General features: G+C 42.1%; 1 protein-coding gene across 1 annotated transcript; it reads right to left on the bottom strand.

Moving 5' to 3' along the window:
- Position 1: 1 nt before the first annotated feature.
- Positions 2–27,008, bottom strand: LOC122066207 (formin-like protein 5). The gene is made up of 3 exons (XM_042630032.1): positions 26,763–27,008; positions 538–1,412; positions 2–392 (listed from the first exon to the last, which is right to left on the bottom strand). The coding sequence occupies exons 1-2, from the start codon at positions 27,006–27,008 to the stop codon at positions 549–551; spliced, it is 1,110 nt and encodes a 369-aa protein (XP_042485966.1). The 3' UTR covers positions 2–392; positions 538–548.
- Between the last annotated feature and the right edge of the window lie 488 nt (positions 27,009–27,496).

The following is a 27,496-nucleotide window of genomic DNA, read 5'->3' as shown; positions in this document are numbered from 1 at the left end:
GTAAAAGAAAGAGGCAAATCATTACCTCTAAATTTTCATTGACAAGTTGGAACCCCACAAAGGCCTAATAAAACATGGACCAAAAGCCTTTTTTGAGAATACATATACTTTGTCCGACAGTGACAGTGACAGTGATGACTACTGCAATGTTAGTTTGAAGTGGGTGCATATGTACTGGTTGCTTCACCAACCTTCAAATGTCTGAGGTCATAGATGCCATTGCTAGTTATTGTCAGACTGATCTTTGAGAGAGTTAATTGTCATCAGCTACAAAAAATAAAAAATCAATGGACAAAACTCAGAGCTTCACAAATTTCTGTAGGCCAGAATTCGAAATGGGCACAAGACTAGTGCAGCATCTGGTAGAACTTTCACTTTGCTTTCAGAGCCTCCTGAAAAAAAAATTGCCAGATGAAAACAAGTGAAGATTGGTTCAAAGACTATTTAAATGCTTAAACTTCTACAAATGGGTTAACTGTTAATGGAAAACTCGAAAGAAAAAAAAAATCCAAGCAAAAGAATACAAAAACCTCATACCAATGAAAAAACTAAGGAGACATGCTCTCGTCGTCTGAACTAAATATATCCATACGCTGGTCCTTGATTGCAGGAAAAAGCTTCTGACGTATGTCTGGAGACAGTGGATGATGGGAATCTGCAGAAGACTGCAAAGCCGGACTTTCCTTGTTTTTTGGCATTTTTGTTCGCTTCTTTTGTGCTTCTCTCACTTCTCTGCAGGATTTATCCAACATTATCAGGAAATCCCGAACAATCACAAACAAACGCAAGCCCTCATCCTTCGCTGCATCCCCATGGAAGTAGTCTGCTGTGCTCTTTACAAGAGACATGATCCTCTTCTCTTCCTCTCGCAGCCAAGTTATGTCAATTTCTGAATGTTCTACAAAACTCTTGAGTCTGCTGTGGAACCCAGAGTCCTCCTCTGCACTCTTCATTTCGTTGTGCAGAAAATCCTTTGTCCTCACCAATGAGTGGCCAAATTTGGCCAGTGTTCCAGTTACGGCATCAGCATCTAATCCCGCTGCCTTCCTGACATTTTCCAGCTCACCACTCAAACTTGAAACAACCTGGAGACCAAGACTGCGATAATGATCTTCCGTTTCCTGGGTACAATCCACAAGGTCATCTGATTTCACACTGGACATGCTCTGGCAGTTTTGGGCCACACGGACAGCCCGTATACCTTCAGAGCGGATAATCTCCTGCACAACAAAATGCAAGAGTGTGGTCTTGCCATCAATTCCTTTGACATCAGCCAGTTTCAAGAGTGTGTCAAGCTTAAATGCCTGTGCTCCACCACGGAAGGTACCATCATTCATGCGATTGCCAGTTTTTAGGACAGCCTCTAGGAGTTTCAGGAATAGCCGGCTGCTTCTAAGTTCCTTGCTAGCTACCTACCATATAAAAACAGAACATCAAAAGAACAAGTGTTAATCAGCAATGAATTTCATCCACATGGGCTAGAAGATAATTAGAGTTCGTGTGATGTACATGTTAACATAGAAAATAATCCTTTTTTCTGTTGGAGTTTATGTAATAGGGACACTTTAGGAACTATTTTTATATTAAGTTGTCCTAAGTTGTATTTTCTTTCTCTTTTACCTCCCTAGGGAGACCTATGTAATTTCCTTAACTTACTAGCTTGAACCTAGAATAGGTGGGAAGAGAGCAAAATGCGCTCCCACGATTTGCCCTCTTCTATCTCTTTCTTCTCTCAACTTCTCTCCCTCTTCTTCCTTCCTCTCTTCTCTTCATCTTCCCCATCTCTAACCCTAATTAACTCTAACTTCCAACTTGGTATCTGAACCAGAAAGGGGTTTGAGAGTGGACCAAGGTTTCTCCTACTCATTCTTTGAGTCTCTCTTGAAACCCTAAAAAGCAAAGGGGTCCAATAGAGGCTATACTATGTAAAGAGATTCAACAAGAAGACTTGATGGTGTTCTAGAAGCAAGTTGAAGGTCTACAAGGGCTGTTTGAAGCCCATACAAAGAAGAGGCCAACCCCAGCATTACCGCTAGCCCTAGGATCAAATCCCATTTTTCTCTCCTCAAATATCTATTGAGGGTGTGGCCAGGCTGGATAGAGTCGCCCAAGGGCCCCCTTTATACCCCTCTAAGTCTCATTGTGTATCTTGGAGAGTTGTTGGAACACAACTCATTCTCCTCCTTGCTGCCAGGAATTGCCATCTACCCCTCTAGGCTTCGGATCTCTCCCGCCCCTGCTAATGAACTGATTGCAGCTGCCAATGTTGGGAACTCTGACCCGACTGTTGATCCTCATGCCCAAACCGATGATACTCAAGCTACTGCCATCCCTCTCTATCGCCGGGTTCTGCAAGGTCCTCTCGCCCCTCCTGCTGGCCCCTCCGGGCTATCTAGTGACACTTTCCCTGAAGACAAAGACCCTGATGCTGCTCCTGCTACATCTTTTGGAGGATTATCCCCAACACTTCTCCTGGCTACCACTGCTCTATTAAGAGCTGCTCCTGAGCCTTCATCCCCATGCCACTCTTATCTCTTTGTCTGATGAGGCTACTGCCTCCACTGCCTTACCTAAGTCACACCCTTCTCCCTAAGCTAGCCTTCCTTTTCCTTGGTCTACCATGCACCAATCTGGCCAGCCCCCTCCTTCCTTGTCTACCATCCACCACCAGACCGCCCAAACAAACCATCCCAAGCCCAAGCCTTCCCCCAAGAACCAGAAGTCATCCTCTTCCTCCAAGCTTAGCCCGAACCACCTTGCCATCCCTGTCCATCCGTTGACCCTGAAGTCTAGCTCTACTCTCCCCTCCTCAATCCATGAATATCACCGCCACAAGAGAAGCTCCTCTACTGCTGGCCAGCAGCGATCCTCTGCCTGCTCTTCGGAGCTCTCGAACCGAACTCCCTCTTCCAAATGACCCCCTAGTCTATCTGGAATGTCCGAGGTCTCGAACCGCCTGCTCTTCGTAGCCATCCATTAGGATTTCCTCTCCAGCACCCTTCTCTAAATGTCCTTCCCGCCAAAATTTGTTCAATGGATCCTTGCATGCATTTCCACCCCCCGGATCTCAGTTCTTGTCAATGGAAGTCCTGTAGGATATTTCCCCTCTTCAGTGGGAATTCGTCAAGGATGCCCCCTCTCCCCCTTTCTCTTCTCCCCATGGTTCAAAATCTCTCCGAGATATCACAATTTCGGTATTTTTTTTTTTTTCGAGACAAGATAGGTTACGAAATAGCTTAGTACATGGTCTCGGTCGATATTTCGATATCTCGGCCGAAATATTGGTATTGTTTCGGTAAGATACCAAAATGATACAGTCAAAGGCTTATAAATACCTCACTTCAGTGAGACATTTCGACTGTCTCTTCTGTCTTGGTGAAATCTCGGTTCCATCTTGCATTTTGAACATAAAGTCGCCATATTGGCCTCTAATTAGCCCCATCATTGCACATATTGCCTTCCAAATCACTCCTACAACAAGATCTACACATTTGAAGCTTTGGAAATGTAAAGTACTTTCCCTAAAACCTTTTTTTTTTTTTTTTTTTTTTTTGAAATAGTAACATAAATACTAGTTGGATAAGGCTAGATGTTTTATATGTTATACACTAGAGGCCGATCTACGACCTCACAGAATCAAATTTTTATTTTGGCTCATAATTTTTTTTTCTTATTTAAAAATGCATTTTCCATCAACATAAATTGTTACTTTTTATGGTAAATATTACTTGATGGATCTCAACTATATATATATATATATATATGTTACTCACCATTGGCTGTTCTATGACTCATTGGAGTGAAATTTTTTTCTAGCAGGTAATTATTTATATTAATTTTTTTAAAATATGAAAAATAGATTAATAATTGAAAAATAATTTTAAAAATAGGGAAAAATATTTTGTTTTGATTTTAAAAATAAAATAAAAATAAGAGATTAATATTAAAGTGTTTTGAAGCGTACATGATGGTTGTTATGCTATACCATATTTGATTTTGTTGTATTATGTTTATGTCATTAAAATATTTTCTAAAATTGATTAAAAAATCATTTTAGGTAAAAAAAAATATATAAGTAGCTACCATATATGTGCAAGTTAATAATGGTATTCTTTTTTCTATGCATCAGCATTAGGGTGATATAAAATGGCTAACAAAGGAGGCAACAAGGAAGGCAGAAGAAGAGGGAGAGGAGGTGGGAGGCGTGATAGTAGTTGTGATAGTGGAGAGATTGCATGAAAACACGGAGTGCCTATTGATGGCGATAAGAGAAAAACAGAGTGCAACTACTGTCATAAGAAGTTTATGGGTGGTGGGGCCACAAGACTTAAACAACATTTGGTTGGGAACTGCTCAGATATGGCTAAATGCAGGGAAGTGCCTAATCATATTGCTAAGGCCATAGCTAAAGACATGAAGGGAGGGAATAAGAGAAAAGTAGCGAAAGATAAGGCGAGGATAGAGTTTGAGGAGGCACTACATGCTCCCATGCATCATTATGATGATGATAGAGATGATGACAGTAATGACCCTATTTATGTGCCTAATGACATACAAACTGAGGAAGAGGCTAGAAATTAGCGGTAGGGGCAAGCATTAAGCCGACAAAGTCTACGTGAGGAGAAGGAAAGACGTCGACAGGCTAAAGGAGGAGCTGGTCCATTTAGAGCAGGAGGTAGTGGATCTTCACAGTCTCCTTTGCCATTTAAGAGACCACAAAGCACAAGAGCAGCCCCACCTCCACCTCTAGCTCTAGTGGTACCACCTTGTGTAAACCCCATTCTACAATAGGATCCCCGAGCGTACAGGAAAAAGGGTAGTAAGCAGCGTGTTACGAAACCAAGATCTGTAACCAGTAACTTTAGAGAGTAAGAGAAGAGAGAAAGAGATTGAGAGAGAAGAAGAGAAGAGAGAATACAAGAGGGGAGCAGCCTAATGTTTTATCAGTCCCCCCCTACCATCAATATTTATTAACTCCAAAAGAAGTACAATCAAACTAGGAAACTAAGTCCTTGTGCCACAAACAAGATAAAATAGGAAGTCTATCCTAATTAGTAAGTAGAGATCTATTCTAACTAGGGAAAGAAATAAACTAAAGCAGGAAGGTAAAACTCAGCCACAATAGAGACACTCCCCATATCGTGGTACATATTTTAACACTCCCCCTCAAGCTGGAGTATAAATATATCAAAAGAAAACTTCCAGCTTGGACAAATAAGAATAGAAAATTAAACAAAACACCGGTCTTGAGAAGTAGTGGTAGACGCTAGAGAGCACAGAGAGAACTCCAATCATCCACATCATAAAGTCAATAGCATCAAAGGTGCTTCCCAAAGAAGGCAGGTAGTAGGTAGCAAGTAGCAACAACAGGTTGCGAAGGTAAGCATATATCGACATCAGGTGCTGAGGTAAGCAAGTAGCAGCATCAGGTGCCGAGATAAGCAAGTACCAATATCAAGTGTCGAGGTAAGCAAGTAGCAGAATAAAACAGATAATATAAGAACTGCAATTGAGTAGATAATAACTCCAATCTCCCCCTCACGTGTAGCATTACACGTGGACATACATTGTCCAATAATTAGCATCTCAAAGGATGAGCAGTACATATAATCCCATAATCAAGAGCAACACAAGAAAAGAATTTCCAATACCCCCTACTGTAGCAAATCTGAATAGAGAACTCCAATTGCCAAGCATGCAAGTAGCAATTTTCCCAAAAACTATAAATTCCAAATTAAGGCGATCCAGGGGTCCAAGACCCTAAATTGGGTGCTATGTGCTCAAAAATGGCAAATCTATAATTAATCCACACAATCCTGGGTTTAAAAACCCATCACTAATAATAATTATGGGCCCATCCAAGCATATAATAGCCAATTAATGGAGTAATGGCATTCTGGTAAATAACCAGAATTTTGAAGGGGTCAATTTGGTAGTTAAAGAGCCAATGGGACAACAAGGGAATTAGTATTAATTAACGAGGGTTAAATTTGGAAGAGAAAACAAATAAGGACAAGAGGGACTTAGTGGTAATGGGAGGGGCAAATATGGAAAACCAGAAATAAGGCTTTGAAACAAGGACCACGATTTAGGGGTTGAAGTCGTCTTCAACCTCAAGACATAACCAAGGTGGCAGTGATTCTTCAAAACCAAGAAAATTCTGGCGGAATTTGAGTAGCAAAGTAGCAACTCAATAGCAACTAGGAAATCGATTCAGCAGCGTAAGAAGATGGAACAGCGTCAACCATCGACTGTGATAAACCCAGGCAACCCTAGTTCTTGCAATCGGGAAACAGAGAATGCATTATCTGAAATTATATCCGAAGGTGCAACGGCAACAATCATCCAAGCCAAAAAAAAAAAATGGTTTTCAGCAACAAAGAAAGGAGAACTAGGAGAAAGGGGAAGGAAACAGAGACCTTCGGCCACCATTCACTCTTCTTCTTCTTCCTTGCGTTGAATAGACGATGATGGTAGAGCAGCATGATTCAAACCTGATTTGGGAGCAGCCATAGTACGGATGGAATAGGGATGGAAAAGAAACAAGTCACCAACATACCAGATCCAAAGTGCAATCAGCGAACCCTTTTCTTCTTCCTATGTCAGTCACAATGCAAACCCCAGCTTCTTCTTCGACTGATAAAAAACTCAATCAGCAGGGTAGCAATAGCAGTCAATAACCTTGGAAACCGATTATAGCAGCAGCAGCAGCAGTAGGAAACAATCAGTTTCCAATTAAAAAGATCAATCGACCAGCAGTAGTATAAACGATAAAAGAGTTTTTCTTTTTTTTTTTCCAGCAACACTACTCAAACACAGATTAATCTGATTTTTTTTTCTTCTTCTTCATGGCTCTGATACCATGTTACGAAACCAAGATCTGTAACCAGTAACTTGAGAGAGTACGAGAAGAGAGAAAGAGATTGAAAGAGAAGAAGAGAAGAGAGACTGCAAGAGGGGAGCAGCCTAGTGTTTTATCAGTCCCCCCCTACCATCAATATTTATTAACTCCAAAAGAAGTACAATCAAATTAGGAAACTAAGTCCTTGTGCCACAAGCAAGATAAAATAGGAAGTCTATCCTAATTAGTAAGTAGAGATTTATCCTAACTAGGGAAAGAAATAAACTAAAGCAAGAAGGTAAAACTCATCCACGATAAGGACACTCCCCATATCGTGGTACATATTTTAACACAGCGTAAGATAAAGGGGATGTGGACTAACATGAAGTCTTATGTTGGGGAGATTGTGTCTAAGTGGATGTTATTTCATAGCATCCCAACAAACACCACTACAGGTCCCTATTACCAGCCGTGAGCCGATGCTTGATGTTGTTGCTGAGGCCGAACCTAGGATAAAGGGCCCCATTGCACATGAGGTGATGAATATTTATTTGCCGCATGAGAAGAGAGAGTTGAAAGCTTACATAGATGAATTAAAGGTTCTATGGGAGAGCTATGGGGTCACCATAATGTGTGATGGTTGGACAGGGCCCACGAGAAAGTCCATCATCAACTTTATGGATTACTATGATGGTAGGACAGTTTTTTCGAAATCTGTTGATGCATCCAAAGAAACAAAGGATACAAAATACTTCTATAAGCTTTTGAAGGAGGTCGTGGAAGAAGTTGGTATATAGAACGTTGTTCAAATTATGATGGACAACGGAAGTAACTACAAGAAGGCCGAACAGAAAATGATGGATCACAACAGATTCCAACTCCTTTGGACTCCTTGTGTAGCACACTGCATTGATCTGATGTTGAACGACATTGGGAAACTGAAAATTGTGAAGCAGGTGGTTGATAAGGCAAGGCAAGTAAGCACATTTGTATATAATCATGGGTTTTCATTTAACCTACTGAGGGAGAAGTGCGGGGGGAATTGGTCAAGCCTGGTCTCATAAGATTTGCTACCAACTATGTTGCACTCCAGAGTTTTGAGTCCAAGAAAGTTGGTTTTCGATCAATGTTCGCATCTGAAGAGGTTTGGGTGGAGGGAAGCAAGATCCCCTGGTGGTAGGGAGGCACAGGCAACCATGTCATCAGAGGAGTTTTGGACACAACTGGGTAAAGTGGTGAAAATCTTGTCACCAATTGTTAGCGTGTTGAAGATGGTGGATTCTGCTTTCAAACCCACCTTGCCAAGCCTGTATGTTGTTGTGGCAATGATGAAAGAACATGTCTATGCTGCTAACCCACGTGGAAGTAAGAAGTTTATGGAAATAATAGAAGAACTTTAGGAGCGCCAGCTCAAGCATCCATTGCTTAAGGCTAGTAAGCAAAGTTGAAGACATTCTTTTATGTGATATAAAAATGTATTAATGTTAACATTGACAATAATATGTTTTGTCAAATTTCAGCATACTATTTAAACCCCAAGTATCAGTATAGCCATAGACTTGCATTGAATCCGGAGCTTCTGGAAGCAGTGAAGTAGGTGGTTGCCAAGTTGCAACCAAATCCCGGTCTATAGGCCAAAGCCAATACTGAGATGAGTTTTGTCGTACTATAGGAATCTAAATTTCAGTACAACGATTGTTAACTAGGGTCCTATTTGTAAATTTGTTATAGACAAAAGAATTCAGAGATGCATTAGGCAGCTTTGGAGCCCCCACCGCATTCGCGGGTTATACAAAAACTGATGCAGTTATGAAATCCAAATTTTAGTATGTTACTTATACAAGTGTTAAGTGTTTTGAAACAAAAATAATCTTTTAAAATTGTTGTAACTTGTAACGCAGCTGAATGGTGGGTGTTGTATAGGGGTTCGACACCGGAATTGAGGAAAATTACCATCAAAGTACTCTCCCAGACATGTACTACATCTGGTTGTGAGAGAAATTGGAGTACATTTTCACTCATCCACTCAAAAAGGCGGAATCAATTGGGTTCACAACGTCTCTCTAACTTGGTGTATGTGCACTATAATATGAGACTAAGGATGCAACACATACGCATGGGTATGGAGAATGATAGGGGCCAGATCGAGCTAGCTGATGTTTTCCAAATTGACTCAAATGAAGAGGATCCTCTAGTAGACTGGGTGAGGGATAGAGGTGAGCCGTTGATGGATCAGCCAGGAGGTAGGCCAAATCTATATGTAGTGTTAGAGATGGCAATCGATGTTGATGATTGTATGGCTACAAAGGGAAGGATACATTCACAGACCCCCCAACCATTCGAGCTTGCACCTGGTAGGGATGATTTAGATGAAGATGATGATTGGTCCACTTCCTCGGGTGGTCGTACCCACACTCAGACATAGACACAGACACAAACACAACATCGAGCACTAGGTAGTGATAAGAGTGGTGATGGTGATGGTGATGGCGATGGCGATGATGATGGTGATGGTGATGGTGATGGTGATGGTGATGGTGATGGCGATGGTGATGGTGATGGCGATGGCGATGGGGATGGTGATAGATTTGAAGGAGTTCGAGAGCAGTATGAATAGGCCGAGCCAAAGTAGGAGCCGGTGTGATTCACTTGGGAGAGTCAGTTTGAGTATGCCATACAAGATGGTGATCACGTCCACGTCAATCAAGTGGAGGGAGGAGTACAGGCTACAGTAGAGGACCTCGTCACCGATTTTGTGGAGATGTGTAACTAGATTGTATAGAAGTCGATTGTCTATCTACTTTTATTGGCGGAATGAGTTTGAGTGGAGTGAGTGGGCAATGGCGTGCCCCTTCATTTACTTGAGAGAGCACCTGGTCAGAGTATCATGGACCTTATGGTCAATTCACTAGAATAGGGCATAGATCTGGTTCATCCATTCCTAGTACTGACTATGGCTCCCAGACCCAGTAACATGGTGGTGGCTTTATGGATAGTTTATTCTCATACCCAGCCCAGCCATACAAGTTGCCAGAAGCATCAGTTGACAGTAGCTCAATGGCGGGTTCTTCTTCTTCATACTATAGTGGTGACACATACCCTAGTATAAGTTACCTTCAGTATGTAGATGATTCAATTTTTTTGGCAGTTGTGGAGGACGACGTTTGATCCTTCTCTTAGACTATGACGTGGCATAAATTTATGGTGCAATCAAAGGAAAATGCACATCGACTCCAACGTGTTGGGCGTGGAATCCAGCTAGGTTGTTAAAGTTCTTTCCAGTAGATATTAGATAGTCATTATGAATTCATGATTAGTGTTGTGTAACTAATATGTTTGGGACTTGGGATACTACTCTAGTACTCTAAAGTCTAATTATTAGTTAATTAATGTTGATGTATGTCTTTTTATCATGACTTAAATACATTATTTATTGATATTACTATCATATTATATCTTATTCTACTAATGAAGGTAAATTCTCCAGATCAGTTCGGCGGTTGCTGCCAAACAAGGGTGCAATTCTAAGACACTATCATGTTCTAATATTTTTACAATTTTAACTTCTAAGCATGTTTATTAACCTTAAAACAAGCTACCCAACAAGTTTCAGGTCATAATATGACCGTTTGACCACCGAAACAGTCATCCGAGTAAAAAATACATCAACTCACATCTCGACGAGATCTCAGTATTTCGGTGGTCCTGAAACCACCAAAATACCGAAACGAGATGAGATCTTAAACCTTGCTTCTCCCTTGGCCTAGAGGTCCTCTCTAAATCTATTCAATCCTCCACTGATCTTTATACCATCTCACCCATTCCCAAATGCAAATCCAGCTCCCTCACCCATCTTGCTTTTGAGGATGATCTCATGATCTTTTCAAAAGCTGACTCCACTTCCATCTCCTCCATCATGCCATCTCTCCGCCTTTTTGAAAGTCTCTCAGGTCTCAGCATTAATCTTCAAAAGCCCTATCTTATCACCTTTGGGATCTCCGAGGCTTTGAAAGCCCATCTTTTTGATATCACGGGATTCTCCCTTGGCTCTCTCCCTGTCAAATACCTGGGCCTTCCCCTCATTCCCGCCAGGCATTTGGCCCACCACTGTACCCCAATTCTTGATCTCTTGCATAAGAAACTCTAGCTATGAAAAAGCAAACTGCTATCCTATGTGGGTTGCTTTCCAGATCAGTGCTCCAATCTATGTATCTTTACTGGTCGGGCATCTTTATCCTCCTTCCCCTTACCATCAAAGCCATTGAATCTCTTATCAGCTCCTTCCTCTGGAAAGGAACTGATTCCACCAAGTTCCTCCGCCCCTCTAGTTGGAACTCAGTCTGTCGCCTCAACGCTGAAGAAGGGCTCGGTCTCAAGCTTATCAAGGATATGAAATCGACGGCTATCCTTAAGCTGATTTGGAGAATTGCCACAAAAAAGAATAGCATCTGGGTCTCCTAGGTTTACTCCTATCTCCTGAAATCGAACTCCATTTGGTCCACAGTTCCGGGCCCGGACTCCTCTTAGGTGTGGCATGGCATTCTTAGCCTTAGACCTCTGGCGCTTGAGGCTATGACCTACTCCACTAGAAACAGTGCCTCCACCTCTCTTTGGCTGGACCCTTGGCATCCTTCAGGAGTCCTCCTCTATCTCTTTAGTCCTAGAATTGTCTACTCCTTAGGAATGGATCGGATTGCTTCTATCTCCTCCGTTCTACTTAATGATGGATAGGCCCCTTCTCCCCTTCCCCCTTTCCTGACTAACATCTGGACCTCCCTTCCTCCTCTTCTCCCCAACCACAGAGAGAGGGAGGATACCATTCTTTGGAATCCTTCTCCTTCCAAGATGCTTAGCTTCTCCTCTGCATATAACCTTGTTATGACTAAAGCCAATACTGCCCCCTGTCGCAAAGTTCTCTGGTTTAAAGGCCACATTCCCCGGCACAACTTCACATCCTGGAGGGCTCTCACCAACTGCCTCCTGACGCAATCTTTCCTCATCTACCATCACATTCAGGTTTCCCTTGCCTGCGGCCTCTACTGGAGTGAAACTGGGGATATTGACCATCTTTTCTTCTCTTGCCCCTTCTCCTCCACCATCTGGAAGAAATTTCTTACTCGCTGCTGACCCTCTAGTAGAAGAGCCCCCCTCCTAGCAAGGAATGGCTCTGGATTGACATGACCTTTCACAGCCCCTCCATTTGTGACACCATTGATAAGCTTGTTTTTTGTGCCACCATTAACCACCTTTGGATGGAAAGGAAACTTCGTAGATGGATGCCCAACTCTCACTCTTTTGAAAGGATTTGGAAGGCCATCTTCTTTGATGTCTCCACCAAAATTGTAGCTCTCCCGCCCTCTCGGCCCCTGACTCTCCTAGGAACAGACTTATTGTTACTTCCTGGAACCTCCCTTCAGCCATTCTCCTCCCCCCTTTGAGGGATTGTATCCAGTAGATGTAGCCCCCCCTTTTTTGTTCACGTGATTCCCCTTGTTTGGCCTTATGCCTCTCCCCTAAAAAAATAAAGAGTCTTATTGTTTTGAGTATATTTTCTTTGTTACTTCAGTTCCCTAGTCAGTTTAGGCTTCCCAATTAGTTAAGGGGTTGGGCCTTTCCTTTTTAACGTTTGAATCTGTTTTGAGTATTTTATATAAGTTTATAAGGGGCTACAACATTGTACATGAATTTGAATGCAATTTTCTCTTGTTGTTTGCAAAGATTTACCTGAGATAGGTTGTGTCATCAACTAGGATGATTGAGGGTGAGAGACCCAGGCTGAGATAGCCATTCCCCTACCCTATTCTTCCCTTCATTCTTTATCTTCTTTAATCTTTCTGTTTTATTTTTCTGATTTGTTCTTGAATCTGAAATTTACTGAATGTACTAAAAATCCTACCTGGGATTGGATCACAAGTGATTAATCTTATATCAATTGGTATCAAAGCCAGAATGGTAGCAGGATTACGTTGATGATTGTGGAGTCTACTACCCACTAGAGGCTGATTATGCAAGTTTGATTCAACAACTCAACCAAACTCGTGGACTTCTTTTTTCTTTTCTTTTTTTTTTTCTTTTTTTTTTTTTTTTTTTTTTTTTAAAGATTGGTAGAGCTGATGTAAATCATAGGAACAAGGCCCCAAAACTAGTCCAGACCAGTTGTGGGATGCAACTGCTACGGGAGGTACCCTGGTCAGAGTGGCTTGGTTGTTGGTTCTTGGTTCTTGGTTCTTGGTTCACCCAAGGACAACTACATAGATAAGAAATGAAGAAGATTCCTTCCTGATTTGTGGGTCCCATGCCAGCTGGATGAAGGCAAGATTGAAGGTTAATATTACTTGCATAGTGGTTTTCCTTTCAAGGGAAATTGAGCTGATTTGTAGGAAGCTTTCAGAATTTCAAGTGGACCCCATGGCCAAATTGTGGAGGACTTTGACAGCTTTAATCAATACTAAATTTTAGGAAAGATTAGTCCTTGCATGGGTGATATCATTAATTAAATTCCTTTCCTATTTTATGGCTGCTTTGTGTATTTAGTAGTTTTTATTCCTCGGACTTCCTATTTCAGCTAATTAGATAGATTTGATTTGATTTGTAATTAGTTTTCAATTAGGAATTCCTTTCCTTTCCACGCAAGGAAGGATTCAATTGTAGTAATCGAATTTATCATTATAAATAAAGGACAAGGCTGATTTAGGCCACGATTTGATGAAGAAAAAAAAAAGTAGGATTATTCCAATTACTGTGAGATGCAGTGAGGTGAGAAACCTCGTGGGTGAGATGCCTAGGGAAGAGTTAGATACTCAACCCAACCTATCCCCCTTCCCCATCTATCTTTTTCTTCCCCTTCTCTATTTTCCATTTATTTCTTTCTCTTTGTTTTATTTTTTCTGCTATCCTGAGTAATTCCAGCCTGGTTTGAGTTCAGTTTGAAGCTTGATTACATGCCCCAACACTTGCTGCCATTGGAAGATCCAAGAAGATGGATCCAGAATTTCGTTACTTTACTAGACAGAGGAATACATGCAAAGTCCTTGATTGGTTAGATTCTCTGGAGGAATATTTTGACTACTATAATTTGGCAGTGACACGAAAGCTTCAATTTGATTGCTCCCGGTTGATTGGTTGTGCTAGAGAATGGTGGAAAGTCCACAAAAAGCTACTCCGAGTTCATGGACATGAGCCTAGGACTAGGGAAGAGATGAAGTACAAGTTGGCGACCCAATACCTCCCTGCATATATCCAAAGAAGGCTCTTTCATCCACAAGATTCTCATCAGAAGACATCTCCAGTTCTCCAAAAGACACCACATGTGACAATAAAGGTGACAAGAGTCTGAAACAATTAGTAGACCACTTGGCAACTCTTGTGCAACAATATGCAAAGGAGCAACAAGAGAAGACACCTCCAATCAAAGAACGAGAACCTGAAATTGAGGTTAATGTTGAAGAAGTTCCAGAAAATCCTTTTAACGAGAAAGAGTTCGTCATTGATGTTCCCAACACTGAGACTCATATCGAAGAATTCAAAAGCAACAAGGTTTCCGTAATGGACAATGAGGTTAAGACTAAGGAACTGGCACTCATGAACATATGAACTAGATTCCACACATACTTCAGAATAAAGCTGATATTGCACAACCCATGCCATAACCTCTAACCCAAGTCCCCACCTCCTCCGGTGGCCTCTGCTGCCGGAATTTCCCCTGCTACTACCGCCGTTCACTTTCCCTCTTCCTCTCCTGACTCCCTATTTCCTTCCCCCACCCTCCCCCAGACACTGCCTCCTCTCGACTCTCACTCCTGGTGTTCGGTGGTGTCCTCCTCCCCTCTACCTTGCAACCCCTCCTCCAACCCTGCTTCCCCCATCCCTCCCTCTTCCGGTCATACCTTATTCTTCCACCCTCCGGTCATTCAGGCATAGTTTTTAAGGCGATAAGGCAACGGAGGCGTTTAACGGTCTTTAGGAGCACCTTAGCGATAAGGTGGGCGTAAAGCGTCGCCTTATTGACTAAAGCATTCATGTGTAATATTTTTATAAAACCAATCTATTTGGCTCAAATCATAGTTAAATCCTATTACTCATTTGTTAAATAAATATTAAAGGTTCATATTCATTCCAATGTAAGATATTCATCAAGAAAACAAATCAATAAAGTGAATAAACTAAGTTCATCTTCATCAATCATCAATCATCAATCATCATAACATATTAACATTATCTTCATCAAGTAATTTTAAAATGTGTTAAATAAAAAAAAAAAAAAAAAAAACCCATAAGGCTCCACTTCATACAAGGCGGAGCACTGCCTTACCATCTCTAGACCCCATCAGCGCCAAGGCGTTAGTAAGGCGACGCCTTAGCAGCGCCTTAAAAACTATGCATTCAGGACTCCTCCCCTGTTGGCCTCTGTCCACCTGGCCTGCTCGATTCTGAGATCCAAAAATGGAAAAACTGCATCATTGGTACGTTTCTGGGAAGCCAACCACCTTTCTCTATTGTGAAATCTTCTCTGCTGAAACAGTGGAAGCCGGTGTGTTCTATGTCCACCTATATGCTTGACAATGGGACCTTCGTCTTCAACTTAGACACCGATTCCGACAAAGTGTTCGCTATTGATGGAGGATCCTAGTACGTTGGGAAGAAGCCCATCTTTGTGTGACAATGTGATGCCAAAACATCATTCAACAAATCCGAGCCCTCTTCCATCCCTCTATGGGTAACATTCCCTAATCTTCCCCTCCATTACTAGTGCGTCCAAGGGCTCAGCATCGTCGGCTCCCTCATCGGTAAGCCTCTATATTCAGATAAAAGAACCAAAACTATGGACAGACTTTCATTTGCCCGAATCTACATCGAAGTCCAAGCTGGTTATGTTCTCCCCTCTTCGGTAACAGTAAGGGATGCAGATGGTCGTTCATCCAAGATGTTCTCTATGAATGGGTGCCCCCGACCTGTACGATATGTAGCTGCTTTGGTCACAAAACCTCCCAGTGCATGAGATATGTGCCTCCCAACACAGATCACACCTGCAATCAAATCCCCATTGCCAATCAAGCTCCTACGAATGTCCTAACAAATCTGGTAGCTCCTACAGACCATTTCGTCGTTGCAACTAGAAACAAGAAAAAAGAAATCGAAGAGCAGTCCTACCTGATTCTACATCAGGAATCCCACCATCGACGACCTCTAACCTCAGGACCCCTGGTCCTTCGCCGGATCCTTTATCCGCTGGGCAAAACCCATTCTCGGTTCTAGGGTTGTCAGACCATGATACGACGGACTCCATCGTCTCTGAGCATGTACTTCCACTTTTGGATTCTCAGTCTCCATACCAGGTTGGACAACTGAAAACCTTAGATGATCCTTCACCCATCCCCAAATCTTCTTTACCTCCTCTGCTACCTCTCCCTGTTGCTAGAAACCTTTCTGCGAGTTCTGGCTCTCTGGCGGAAATCCCTAACCCTTCTACACCTCTCCTTATTCATCCTAACCCCACTCAACCAATCCGGTCCATCCCTGAACCAGCATTTGTCCTATTAAGCCAATTCCTCTCGATCCATTTGCTGAACCAATTTTCAAAATACCCATCTGACCACCCTCTTTACCCTGGAAATCTATATAACCCAACCCACCTGCTAAACCAACCCGCCAACCCCACCCATCCACTTAATCAACCCATTGACCCTCTTAACCAACCTTCTACCCATATCCATCAACCCGATCCATTAACCTCTCCTCTGCCCATCTCTGCTTCTGATCGTACTCCTCATGACGATCGCCCCTACCCCTCACCTAATTCCCCTGCTAGCTCTCCCACTACTTGCTGCCATCCCTCGCCCCTTCTTGGTACCTCTGCCGACTCATCTCTGATTGCCATTGAGACCTTACGCTCTTCGTCTGCTTCTGTCCTGCCGTCGCAAGACCTCACCACTTCGTCAAGTCTTCTCGTTGCATCACCTTCTCCTATTGACGACCGAATCTTCTCCAACTCCCTGGCCTCCACCGTTGACTCTTGTCTAGCCTTGGAAGACACTATCGCTATATCATTCTTGGCCTTTGAAGGCCACGCAGACCAATATAGTTCTCTGACCCTGCCGGCCTCAGAAGGCCACACCAACCACGACGTTCACCTAGATAAATCCTCCGCTCAAGACATCAACCTCGGCCTCTCTCACCTAGCCTTTGAAGGCCTTGAGGATCCTTCCTCTGTGAGGCCCACATTGCCTTTGCCCCGCTCCCCTGGAATCCGTGACATCATCAGCACCATGCCTCAGTAGAACAGATGTAGCCCCACGACCATGGTTAGACAGCATATCCCTATTGCTTCTGCGCCAATCGGTACAATCCAGAATGCCACTCTAGACCCCCCCCTTAGATGCCACCCCTTCACACCATCACCACAACCCCCCCCCACCAACCTTAATCCACCTCCTAAACACTCCACCCCCAACCTTAAAAAACCAAAAAAATAAAACCTCCTCCATTACCACCCCATCCACCACCACTTCTAACACCACCCCTGTAATTGGTTATAGCCGTCGGCCCCCTCCCTTCTCAGGCCCTTCCATCCCCTCCACCCCTCGTAGCTCTTCAAAGCATTCGATGCCCACTCACCCTGGTTCCCAATGAATCCATAGACCATCTGGAATATTCGAGGTCTCAATTCCTTAGCTAAACAAGTGGAAATCCGATCTCGTATCCGCTCCTCTCAATCCAACCTCTGTTGCCTTCTTGAAACCAAGGTTCTGGAAGAAAATTCCTCTCATATTGCTTCTTCAATTGCTCCCAACTGGTCCTTCCTCTCCAATTACCTGCATAGCCCCAATGGTAGGGTTTTCTTTGGGATCCCTCCTGCCTTAACATCTCTTGTCAATCCTCCTCGACCCAAACTATCTATATTTGCTTTCTTTCTATTGTCTATGCTCATTACTGGGCCCTCTCAAACTTCCCCTCTAGGACAACCTTCTTTCCTTCGCCAACTCCATAGGTCTCAGACCTTGGGGTATAGCGGGGGACTTCATTGTTATCCGTTTCAGCCACGAAAAACATGGGGCAACCTATTGATTCTCAGGCTGTGGATTCCTTCAATGACTGTATCGATGATCTCAGTCTCATGGATCTCAGGTGGTCTAGTGCCAAGCTCACATGGCATAACAGAAGATCTAGGATTTCACCGTGTGGCTTGTAAGCTTGACAAAGCCCTTGTCATTGCCCTCTTCTCATGCCTGCTTTGGCCTCCCTGGGATCTTGGACCATAGCCTCATTTCAATCCATGTCCTTCCCTTTCACTCCTTTGGCCCTAAACCTTTCAAGTTCTTTGACATGTGGATCTCCCACTCGGATTTCCACCCTTTTGTTCATAATGTTTGGAGTATTCACACCCCTACCCCCTCCCCCCTCTTCTCGCTTTTGCCAAAAAGCTTAAGAGCATGAAATCTGCCCTCTAGCTCTGGAACTCCTCTACCTTTGGGAACATCTCTTCCAGGGTCTCCTCTGGTAGGGACAAGCTCCATTCCATCCAATCCAGACTTCAACAGGATCTCCTCAACCCTATCCTTGTTGAGGAAGAGAAAGTTACCTCTTCTGATCTCTCCTTACTTCTCGATCAAGGAAAAAGCTTTCGTTGCCAAAAAGCCCGCATTAAATGGCTTAAGTTAGGAGATTCTAACTCGGCTAATTTCCATCATTCTCTCAAAGCCAGAAATAATGCCAACTTAATCCCGATGCTCATCTCTTCTTCTGGGATCGACCACTTTTCCCCGGATCTCATTAAGGCGGAAGCTATTTCCCACTTCCAGAGACTCATCAGCCCCTCCCCCTCCACCACCACCCCTATCCCGCCTTACCTTCTTAATAAGTTTGTCCTTGAAGATTCCATTCCTTTTCTCTAAACCATTCCAAATGAGGAAGAAATTTTAGCGGCCATCTTATCCCATAAGTCCAATAAAGCCTCGGGCCCTGATGGTTTCAGCATGGGCTTCTTCTCTGCCTGTTAGAGTACCATTAGAAATAAGCTCATCTCGGCAGTGCATAGCTTCTTCTACAACCCGATCCAAATTGAGGCATCAACCACACATTTCTTTGCCTCGTCCCCAAAAAGGAAGATGCGGTCTCCATGAACGACTTCAGACCCATATCCCTTTGCAATCTTCTCTACAAGTTCATTGCCAAAATCCTTGCCAACAGATCCAGAAAGTCATTGACTCCCTCGTCAGTCCTAATCAATCGGCCTTTATTGCGGGTAGGAGTATCTTAGATAACATCATGCTCTGTCATGAGATTGTTCGCGGTTTTGATCGTAAGTCCTATGCCTCAGCTGCCCTCAAGATTGACATCCACAAAGCTTTTGATTCCATCAGCTGGGAGTTCATTTCTAATGTGCTACTTTAAATGTCCTTCCCGCCTTCTTTTATGCATTGGATCCGGTTTTGCATCTCCTCCCCTCGTTTCTCTGTCCTGGTGAACGGGAGTCCGGCTAGCTATTTCCCATCAGGCCACGGAATCCATCAATGATGTCCCCTTTCCCCCTCTTATCTTCTCCCTCTCATTAGAAGTCCTCTCCCGATCCATCCAATCCCCCACCGACCTTCACCTAATTTCTTCCATCCCGAAATGCAAAGCCATTCGCCTCTCACCTGGCATTCACAGATGACATCATGATCTTTGACAAAGTTGATCCTCTTTCTATCTCCACTATCATGACCACTCTCCAAACTTTCGAATCCATCTCGGGGCTTAGTATTAACCTCCCCAAGTCCAACATTTTCATCTCCGGCGTTCCCCCTCATATCCGGGATAACCTTTCAGAGATCTCTGGTGTTCCGCTTGGTTCTTTACCTGTCAAATACCTTGGCCTTCCTCTCATCTCTCCAGGCTCTCTTCCCACCATTATGCTCCCATGTTGGATAACCTCAGGAAAAGACTTCCGCTCTGGTAAGGGAAACTCCTCTCCTTCGCCGGACGCCTTACCTTAATCAGATTGGCCCTCCAATCCATGTAATGCTAGTTTAGAACCTTTGCTCTCCCTACTTCTATTATCAAATCCTTTGAAGGTCTCCTTTACTCTTTCCTATGGAAGGGCTCTGACTCTTCCAAATTCCTAAGGCCCCTAAGCTGAGAGAAGGTCTGCCTTCCTAGAGCCGAAGGTGGCCTAGGGATTAGAAGAATCAAAGCCTCCAACTCCACTAGGATTATCAAGCTCATCTGGAAGATTGTGTCCAAGCATAAAAAGTATCTGGGTTGACTGGATTTACATTGGTTTACTCAAGTCTAACTCTCTTTGGACCGCCCCCTCATCCCTGATGCCTTGTGGATCTGGAGGAAGATCCTTAAGCATAGATCCAGTGTCCTTCCTTCCATCTCCTTCGCTGTTGGCAATAGTCAATCTATCTCTCTGGAAAGACCCCTGGCATCCTGCAGGCATTCTTGCCCACCTCCTATCTCCTAGAGTCATATACTCGTCTAGTCTTCCCACTGATGCCTTACTCTCATCCATCCTTTCCCCCACTGGTTGGTCCCCTCCCCCCCTCTACTCCCCCTCTCCTTGATCTCTGGTCCTCTCTCCTCCCTCTCCCCCCTGCCCATAGAGGTAGAAATGACAAGTGCACTTGGCTTCCCTCTTCAAATGGAACCATTTCCTATGCCTTTGCTTGGTCTTTAATTAGGACCCCTTCCCCGGTTCTACAATGGCATAAGGTTGTTTGGTTCAAAGGTCACATGCCCCGCCATAGTTTCACTCTATGGAGATGCCTCACCGACTGCCTTCCCACCCAATCTTTTCTCATTCACCGGCATATCCCTGCCAACCCTTCTTGTTGCCTCTACCCCTGAGGCACAGAAGACATCCACCATCTCTTCTTTGCTTGCCCTCTCTCTCGCCTCATATGGAAATTTATCCTCTCCAAATGCTGGCCGTCTAGAAGATCCATTCTTTCCTTCGATAGGGAATAAAGAATGGATCTGGATTGATATGACCTTCTTTGGTGATTCCATCTGTGACTCTGTGGGAAAACTCACTTTTTGTGCTACTGTGAACCACCTAGAGATGGAGCGTAACATCCATAGATGGACCTCCAAATCGCGATCTCCAGATAAGATTTGGAATGCTCGTTACTTTGATGTCACCTCCAAAGTTAAAAACCCTCCCATCCTGTACTCCCCCTCCCACCATCAGAAACTCCCACATCATTGCTTCTTGGAACCTCCAGGTTGATCCACCCCCTTGAAGATATTCTGGATTATGGCATTCCCCCCCCCCCCAATTTTGTTGCCCTTTGTTGATGCTATTTAGTTTTTCTTCTTGTTTTTCGGCCTTGTTGGCTTCTTATTGTAGGCTTTTGCCTCTCCCCTCCCCCCCCCCTTTTTCCCCTTTGTATATTCTTCTTCTTCTCTTGGTAAAGAATTTTTTATTCATCCAAAAAAAAGGAACTGACACTACAACAATTGTGATGACTATGAACAACCCTCAAGATTGAAGATGCTTTTTAACCACCGAGTAAATGAACCAAAAGAGCTCTATGTTGCATTGGAGTTTGAAGAGATTGAAAGTGCATATATAGAACCTAATGGATATATCTGACGATGTTGAGGTTGCGCATGTGGAGTTCGTCATCCCATTAAAGTATCTTAAAGATCAAGCTCCTCACATTCTATACTACATTCATGTCTTTAAAGAATTGTATGAGTTTTACTATTGACTGCACCTTCATCGCACCAAGGTGGTGGTTCTAATATTCAAAACTCAAGGAAGAGTTTTTTTAAGTGGAGGAGAGTTGATGCAAATAAGTCACTTAAAGGGTTTATGTTTTTGAAAATAAGCCTTGGGTTGGGTTATGTAAGTTTTGGTCCTTTCATCCCGTAGGTTTTCTTTGTAATAAGCCACTTTAATTGGCCTAAAATATGGGTAGAAAGTAAGAAAATAAAATACTTCATTAGTTAGTTAGAGTCTTAGGCACCGTTTGATCACGTTTCTACCGTTTCTGTGTCCAGAAATGGCAGAAACATAAATTCTCGTTTTTGGGAACAGAAACAAATTTTTGGGTGTTTGATAAACCGTTTCTGGGAACAGAAACCATTTCAAAAAACCAGCACCGTTTAAAGCTATTCGATCTTTTACGCACATGCATTTTAGGGTTCAATGGAACTTGGGAAGAACAGGGGCGTATCTTGTAGAATTTTGAGGCCCGTTTGATAACATTTCAAGAAATGCGTTTCTGTGTCCAGAAATGGCAGAAATGGAACAAAAAGTGTTTGATAAAACTGTTTCGTTTCACTTGTTTTTAGAAATAGAAATTGAAATTTCTACCTATTTATGGTTTAAGAAACGACTCAGGCAAACAAGTTCTATTTGTTTCGCCATTTCTAGAAACGACTCGTGGCCATTCTTTCGCTAGTTACTATCAACTTCTAGAAACATGACTTATCAAACACCTTCAATCCCGTGTCGTTTCAATCCCGTGTCGTTTCTTGAAACAGAAACAGCAGAAACTTTATCAAACGGGCCCTTAGAGAGCAGCACAGGGATATAGGAATCGGAGCTTGATCTAGAGAGATTTGAGGTCGCAAGTAGGTTTTTGAAGGTCGATGAGAGGTATCGAAGAAGAATCTTGCAGATTTGAAGAAAACCGACGGTTGCTTTACCCTTTCACGACTTGCAGAAAAATCACGAGTTGGGAAGTGATAAGACCACTCAGACTGGTTGAAGAGGGTTCACGGGAGTAGCAGATTCATGAGACTTGCAAAAGAGATTCAAAGAGTGAGGTTGCGGAGGAGTTGAAGAGGAGTACACCTCCACTATTGTTCTTTACTTCAGAGGAGAAGCGTGATGAAGGGTCTAGGCAGCAGTTTGATTAGGCACTTTTATCAGGTACAGGGGTGATTAATTGGGCACAACTCGTTTCCAGAAACGGAGATTAAACTTGTTTCATCTGGGGCGTTTCTAGAACCATAAATTTTTATAAATTTCTATTTCCAATTCTAAAAACAGGTGAAACGAAACACTTTTACCAAACGCTTTTTACCCTATTTCTCCATTTCTAGGAACAAAAAAACGCATAAACGCGTTTCTGGGAACGTTATCAAATGGTGCCCTGGTCTTGATATGTTTTGGTTGTTTTGTTTGAGTCTAACCCCATGTTGGAGTCTTAAGTGTCTTTTAGCTGTCCTAAGAGTCTTATTATGTTTTGAGTCTATTTGTTTTTGTTATTTCAGTTTCCTAACCAGTTTAGGTTTCCCAAATAGTTAATGATTGGGTTAGCCTTCCTTTTCAGCATTCGAGTTTGTTTGGAGTCTTTTATATAAGTTTTTAAGGGGCTACACTTCCTTATTTCTTTTATCTAATTTTTCTATTTTATTTTCTTATTTGTTCTTGAATCTAAATTTATTGAATGTATTAAGGATCCTACCTGGGATTGGATAACTAGTGATTCGATCTTACATCAATCAGGCCCCTAGGCAGCCATTAAGACCAAGAAAGTTAGTTTTAAGATATGGCAAGGACTAAAGAGATAAAATAAAAAGAGCTATGCTGCCAGATTCGAAACTAAGAAGATTATGGGAATAGCTAGGGCGAAGAGATATATGAGGACCTTTATGTAAACCTAAACACAAAAGAAGGGGAAATTATAGCTAAAATGAGAGAAAGGACTAAAGATTTCAACCAAATGAGATGTATCAAAAGTGATGATGGACGAGTGTTGGTAAGGGATGAGGACATCGTCAAGAGGTGGGATGAGTATATTTGTGACCAACTGAATGGAGATAGTTCAAGCAAGAGTGACCTAGAAGACTGTGTTAGTCAACAAGACACCTTACGTCATAGATATATACGAAAGGTTGGAGCGGCGGAAGTTAAAGAAGCCTTAAGAAAGATGAAAGTAGGCAAGACACCAGACCCAAATGAGATCTCTGTAGAAGTGTGAAGAGCCTAGGAGTATGTGGGGTATTTTGGTTAACCAATATGTTTAATAAGATTATGATCATAAGGAAATACCAAATGAATGGAGGACAAGCATTGTAGTTCCGAGCTACAAAAATAAAGGCAATATTTGGAGCTGTAATAACTATAGAAGCATAAAAATATTGAGTCATACTATGAAATTATGAGAAAAGGTTATCGAAGCCCGTCTTCTGAGAGAGACTCATATCTCGGAGAACCAATTTGGTTTCATGCCAAGTAAATCCATGACAAAGGCTATTTACTTACTGAGGAGGCTCATCAAAATATATAGCGCCAAGGATCTCCACATGGTCTTTATTGACCTAGAACAAGCATATGACAGAGTCCCTAAAGATTTAATCTGGCATTAACTAGTAAAGTGAGGTTGTTAAGTACATAAATGGATATAATTAAGGACATGTATGAGGGTGTGGTGGCTAGTGTGAGATCTGTGGGAGGTCAAGGCAATGAATTCCCATTGGGTTACATCAGGGATTGGCCTTAAGCCCCTATTTGTTTGCGGTTATCATGGATAAATTAACCAAGAGCATTCTAAACGAGGTCCACTAGTGTATGCTCTTCGTTGATGATATTGTTTAGTGGCTGAGACTAAAACAAGGATTAATGATAAGTTGGAGCTACAGAGATTAACCTTGGAAACAAGAGATTTTAGGATTAGTAGATCAAGATAGAGTAGATTATGTGTACTTTAGTCATACTATGGTAGATAATGATATGGTGAAAATTGAGGAGAGAGATACTACAAAGTGACTAATTTAGATATCTGGGGTCAACCATAAATAAAGAAGGTGACAGAGGATGATGTTTTACGAAGAATTAAAGTGGGATGACGAAGTGGAGAGGTGAGTCCGGATTGTTGTGTGATAGGAGTATTCTTTAAAGTTTAAGGGAAAATTCTACAGGATTGTTGTGCGACTGACTATGATGTATGGGTGGAATATTGGGCAGTGTTAAGATGGATGTGTAGCAAAACTATGAAGGATAAAGTAAGGAATGAATACATTAGAGCTGATTTGGGAAATGGGACTTGCCCTCTTTAATGACAAGCTCCAAGAAAGTCATTTAAGGTAGTATGGCCATGTTCAACGAAGGCTTGAGGATGCCCTAGTAAGGAGGAGTGATCTAATTCCAATTGAAGGAGCTAAAAGAGCTAGGGGAAAGCCTAAAATGACCATAGGAGAAGTAGTGAGGAATGAGCTTGGGTTAGATTATGTAGGTGATTAGAGGGCTCAGATCTGGTCCTAAGTATGACCTTAGAAAGAGATGATTGGAGGGCTCGGATCCATGTAGCCGACACCATTTATCTGAGTTTGTCATGTTCTGTTGGGCTGTGCTTCTTCCCTTTTATTCTCATTTTACTTTCATTGACTTTCCTTCCTCTTATTTTGTTTTTGCATGGATCCGTAGCCGACCCCACTAAGTTGGGATAAGGCCCAATTTGCTATTGTTGTTTGATTATCGTTGACTGATTATGAATAAATGATGTCATCTCTTTAGCTTATACTACTACTAAGTAGAGTAAATAAATATTGGCATAACTTGTCAGGATCATAGTTTTTAAGGCGGTAAGGCGACGGAGGCGTTTGAGGGTCTTTCAGAGCGCCTTAGCGATAAGGCAGGCATAAAGCGTCGCCTTATCGACTAAAGCGTTCGTGTGTAATTTTTTTATAAAACCAATCTATTTGGTTCAAATCCTAGTTGAATCATATTACTCATATGCTAAATAAATATTAAATGTTCATATTCATACCAATGTAAGATATTCATCAAGAAAACAAATCAATAAAGTGAATAAACTAAGGGCCCGTTTGATAACGTTTCAAGAAACGCGTTTCTGCCGTTTCTGTTTCCAGAAACAGCAGAAACGGAGTAAAAAGCGTTTGATAAAACTGTTTCGTTTCACTTATTTTCAGAAATAGAAGTAGAAATTTTTACTTATTTATGGTTCAAGAAACGACCCAGGCGTCGCCGTTTCTAGAAACGACTTGTGGCTATTTTTTCATTGGTTACTATCGACTTCTAAAAACATGACTTATCAAACACCTTCAATTCCGTTTCTGTTTCTAGAAACGGAAATTTATGTTTCTGCCGTTTCTTGAAACAGAAACGGCAGAAATGTTATCAAACGGGCCCTAAGTTCATCTTCATCAATCATCAATCATCAATCATATAATATAAATACATAATTATGAAACAAAATTATAAATATAAAGAAAAGAAGACATAAAAAATATAAGCATTTATTATACTTACCTCTATGATGCCAAAATGAGTGCCTAAGTCCTAAGGTCATCCACTATATTTCTACTCCCGTCAAAGAAGAATGAAGCTCACCGCTGCCGGAGCAAAATGGTGGCCTAGATCAATGGTTCTTCCTTGTACCTTGATTCCTTCTCAAAGCCCTTTCTTAAAACCCTTGACAAAATCCAAACCCTGTTTGTGAATCGTGTTTTTGTTTTGTTTGTTTTGGTTATTTTTGATGGAGTAAAGTTGATCCTATACATCTCAAGTGTTAACAAAACCATACACCTACCAATAAAAAATCTATATTTGGAATCTTCATCAAGTAATTTTAAAATGTGTTTAAAAAAAAAAAAAACATATAAGGCGCCACTTCACAAAAGGCGGAGCATTGCCTTATCATCTCTAGACCGCATCAGCGCCAAGGCGTCCCTAAGGCGTCGCCTTACCAGCGCCTTAAAAACTATGGTCAGGATACTAGTAAACAGTAAGAACTAACAATGGCTTAAAAGTCCTAAACTAAACCTGTCGTATAAATGCCTTGACCAGTAAAGTGTAGCCTGAGCTCTCCCTGGCTCCAAGGCTGCTGCCCAGGGCCTTGGCTCACCACAGCAACTTGACAACTATAGACTTTTTGGGCACAGTAGGAGTTCTCCTTAATGAGGCATGAAACAGGTAACTGATGACAGAGTGACAGACCCAATCAGGAGATCCAAAACATACCTCTAGAGTTGCAAGAGACTCTTTAACAATTGAGACTTCCTCTTCCAGTGAACTCATGAAAACCAAAGCCTCTATGCGTTTAAAAGCAAGAGGGATATCAATCAACATTTTTAGGAACCGTTCTGCGGGTCCAAGTTGGGAAATATCACCAGTGAATAGCCTGAGCTTCAGTTCTTCATCTACCGTTGGCACCATCTTCAACAAAGTTTGGAGGAACTCTACTGGAAGCTCATTTCCTGATTTCATTAAAAGCACAATAGTTAGTACAGATTAATAATGCACTAAAACCCATTGCAAAGAAGTATTATGTTACCCAAAAGAACAAGGATTCATATAAAAATGAATTTTATTCCCACCAAATGTTCATTATTTAAGACCCTAAAAAATCTTTGGAAGTATTCCACAATTTACATTGCAGTCCTTACTTTTCTGTAAAATATTGTTATACACACTTTTAGGGCAACGATTCAAAGTTCAATACTCCCAATTATAAACTCGCTAATTTGTTTAATTAAAAAAAATAGACAATTTTAGAATTTCCCAAACTTAAGTATTTCTAAAACTTTTATGGATTAATTGCACATACATTCAACAATCACTTTTCAGCAAATCAATCACCAAAAAATCATTCATTTATATAGTTAATATTATTTTATTATTGGGTTCAGGCTTCTTGAGTGGCTGACCCACCACGGAAATATGGAATATATAGATGCGTACCTAGTTCTACCACA

Source organism: Macadamia integrifolia, unplaced genomic scaffold, assembly GCF_013358625.1.
Source record: "Macadamia integrifolia cultivar HAES 741 unplaced genomic scaffold, SCU_Mint_v3 scaffold2294, whole genome shotgun sequence".
NCBI classification, from domain to species: Eukaryota; Viridiplantae; Streptophyta; class Magnoliopsida; order Proteales; family Proteaceae; genus Macadamia; species Macadamia integrifolia.
This window is presented reverse-complemented; position numbering and strand designations above follow the sequence as displayed.

Excerpts from the sequence above, each read along its gene's own strand:
- LOC122066207 (XM_042630032.1), bottom strand. The coding sequence starts at position 27,008 with ATGAAATCAGGAAATGAGCTTCCAGTAGAGTTCCTCCAAACTTTGTTG. Across the intron at positions 1,413-26,762 it reads AGTCTCTTGCAACTCTAGAG|GTAGCTAGCAAGGAACTTAG; the intron begins GTATGTTTTGGA and ends TTTATATGGTAG.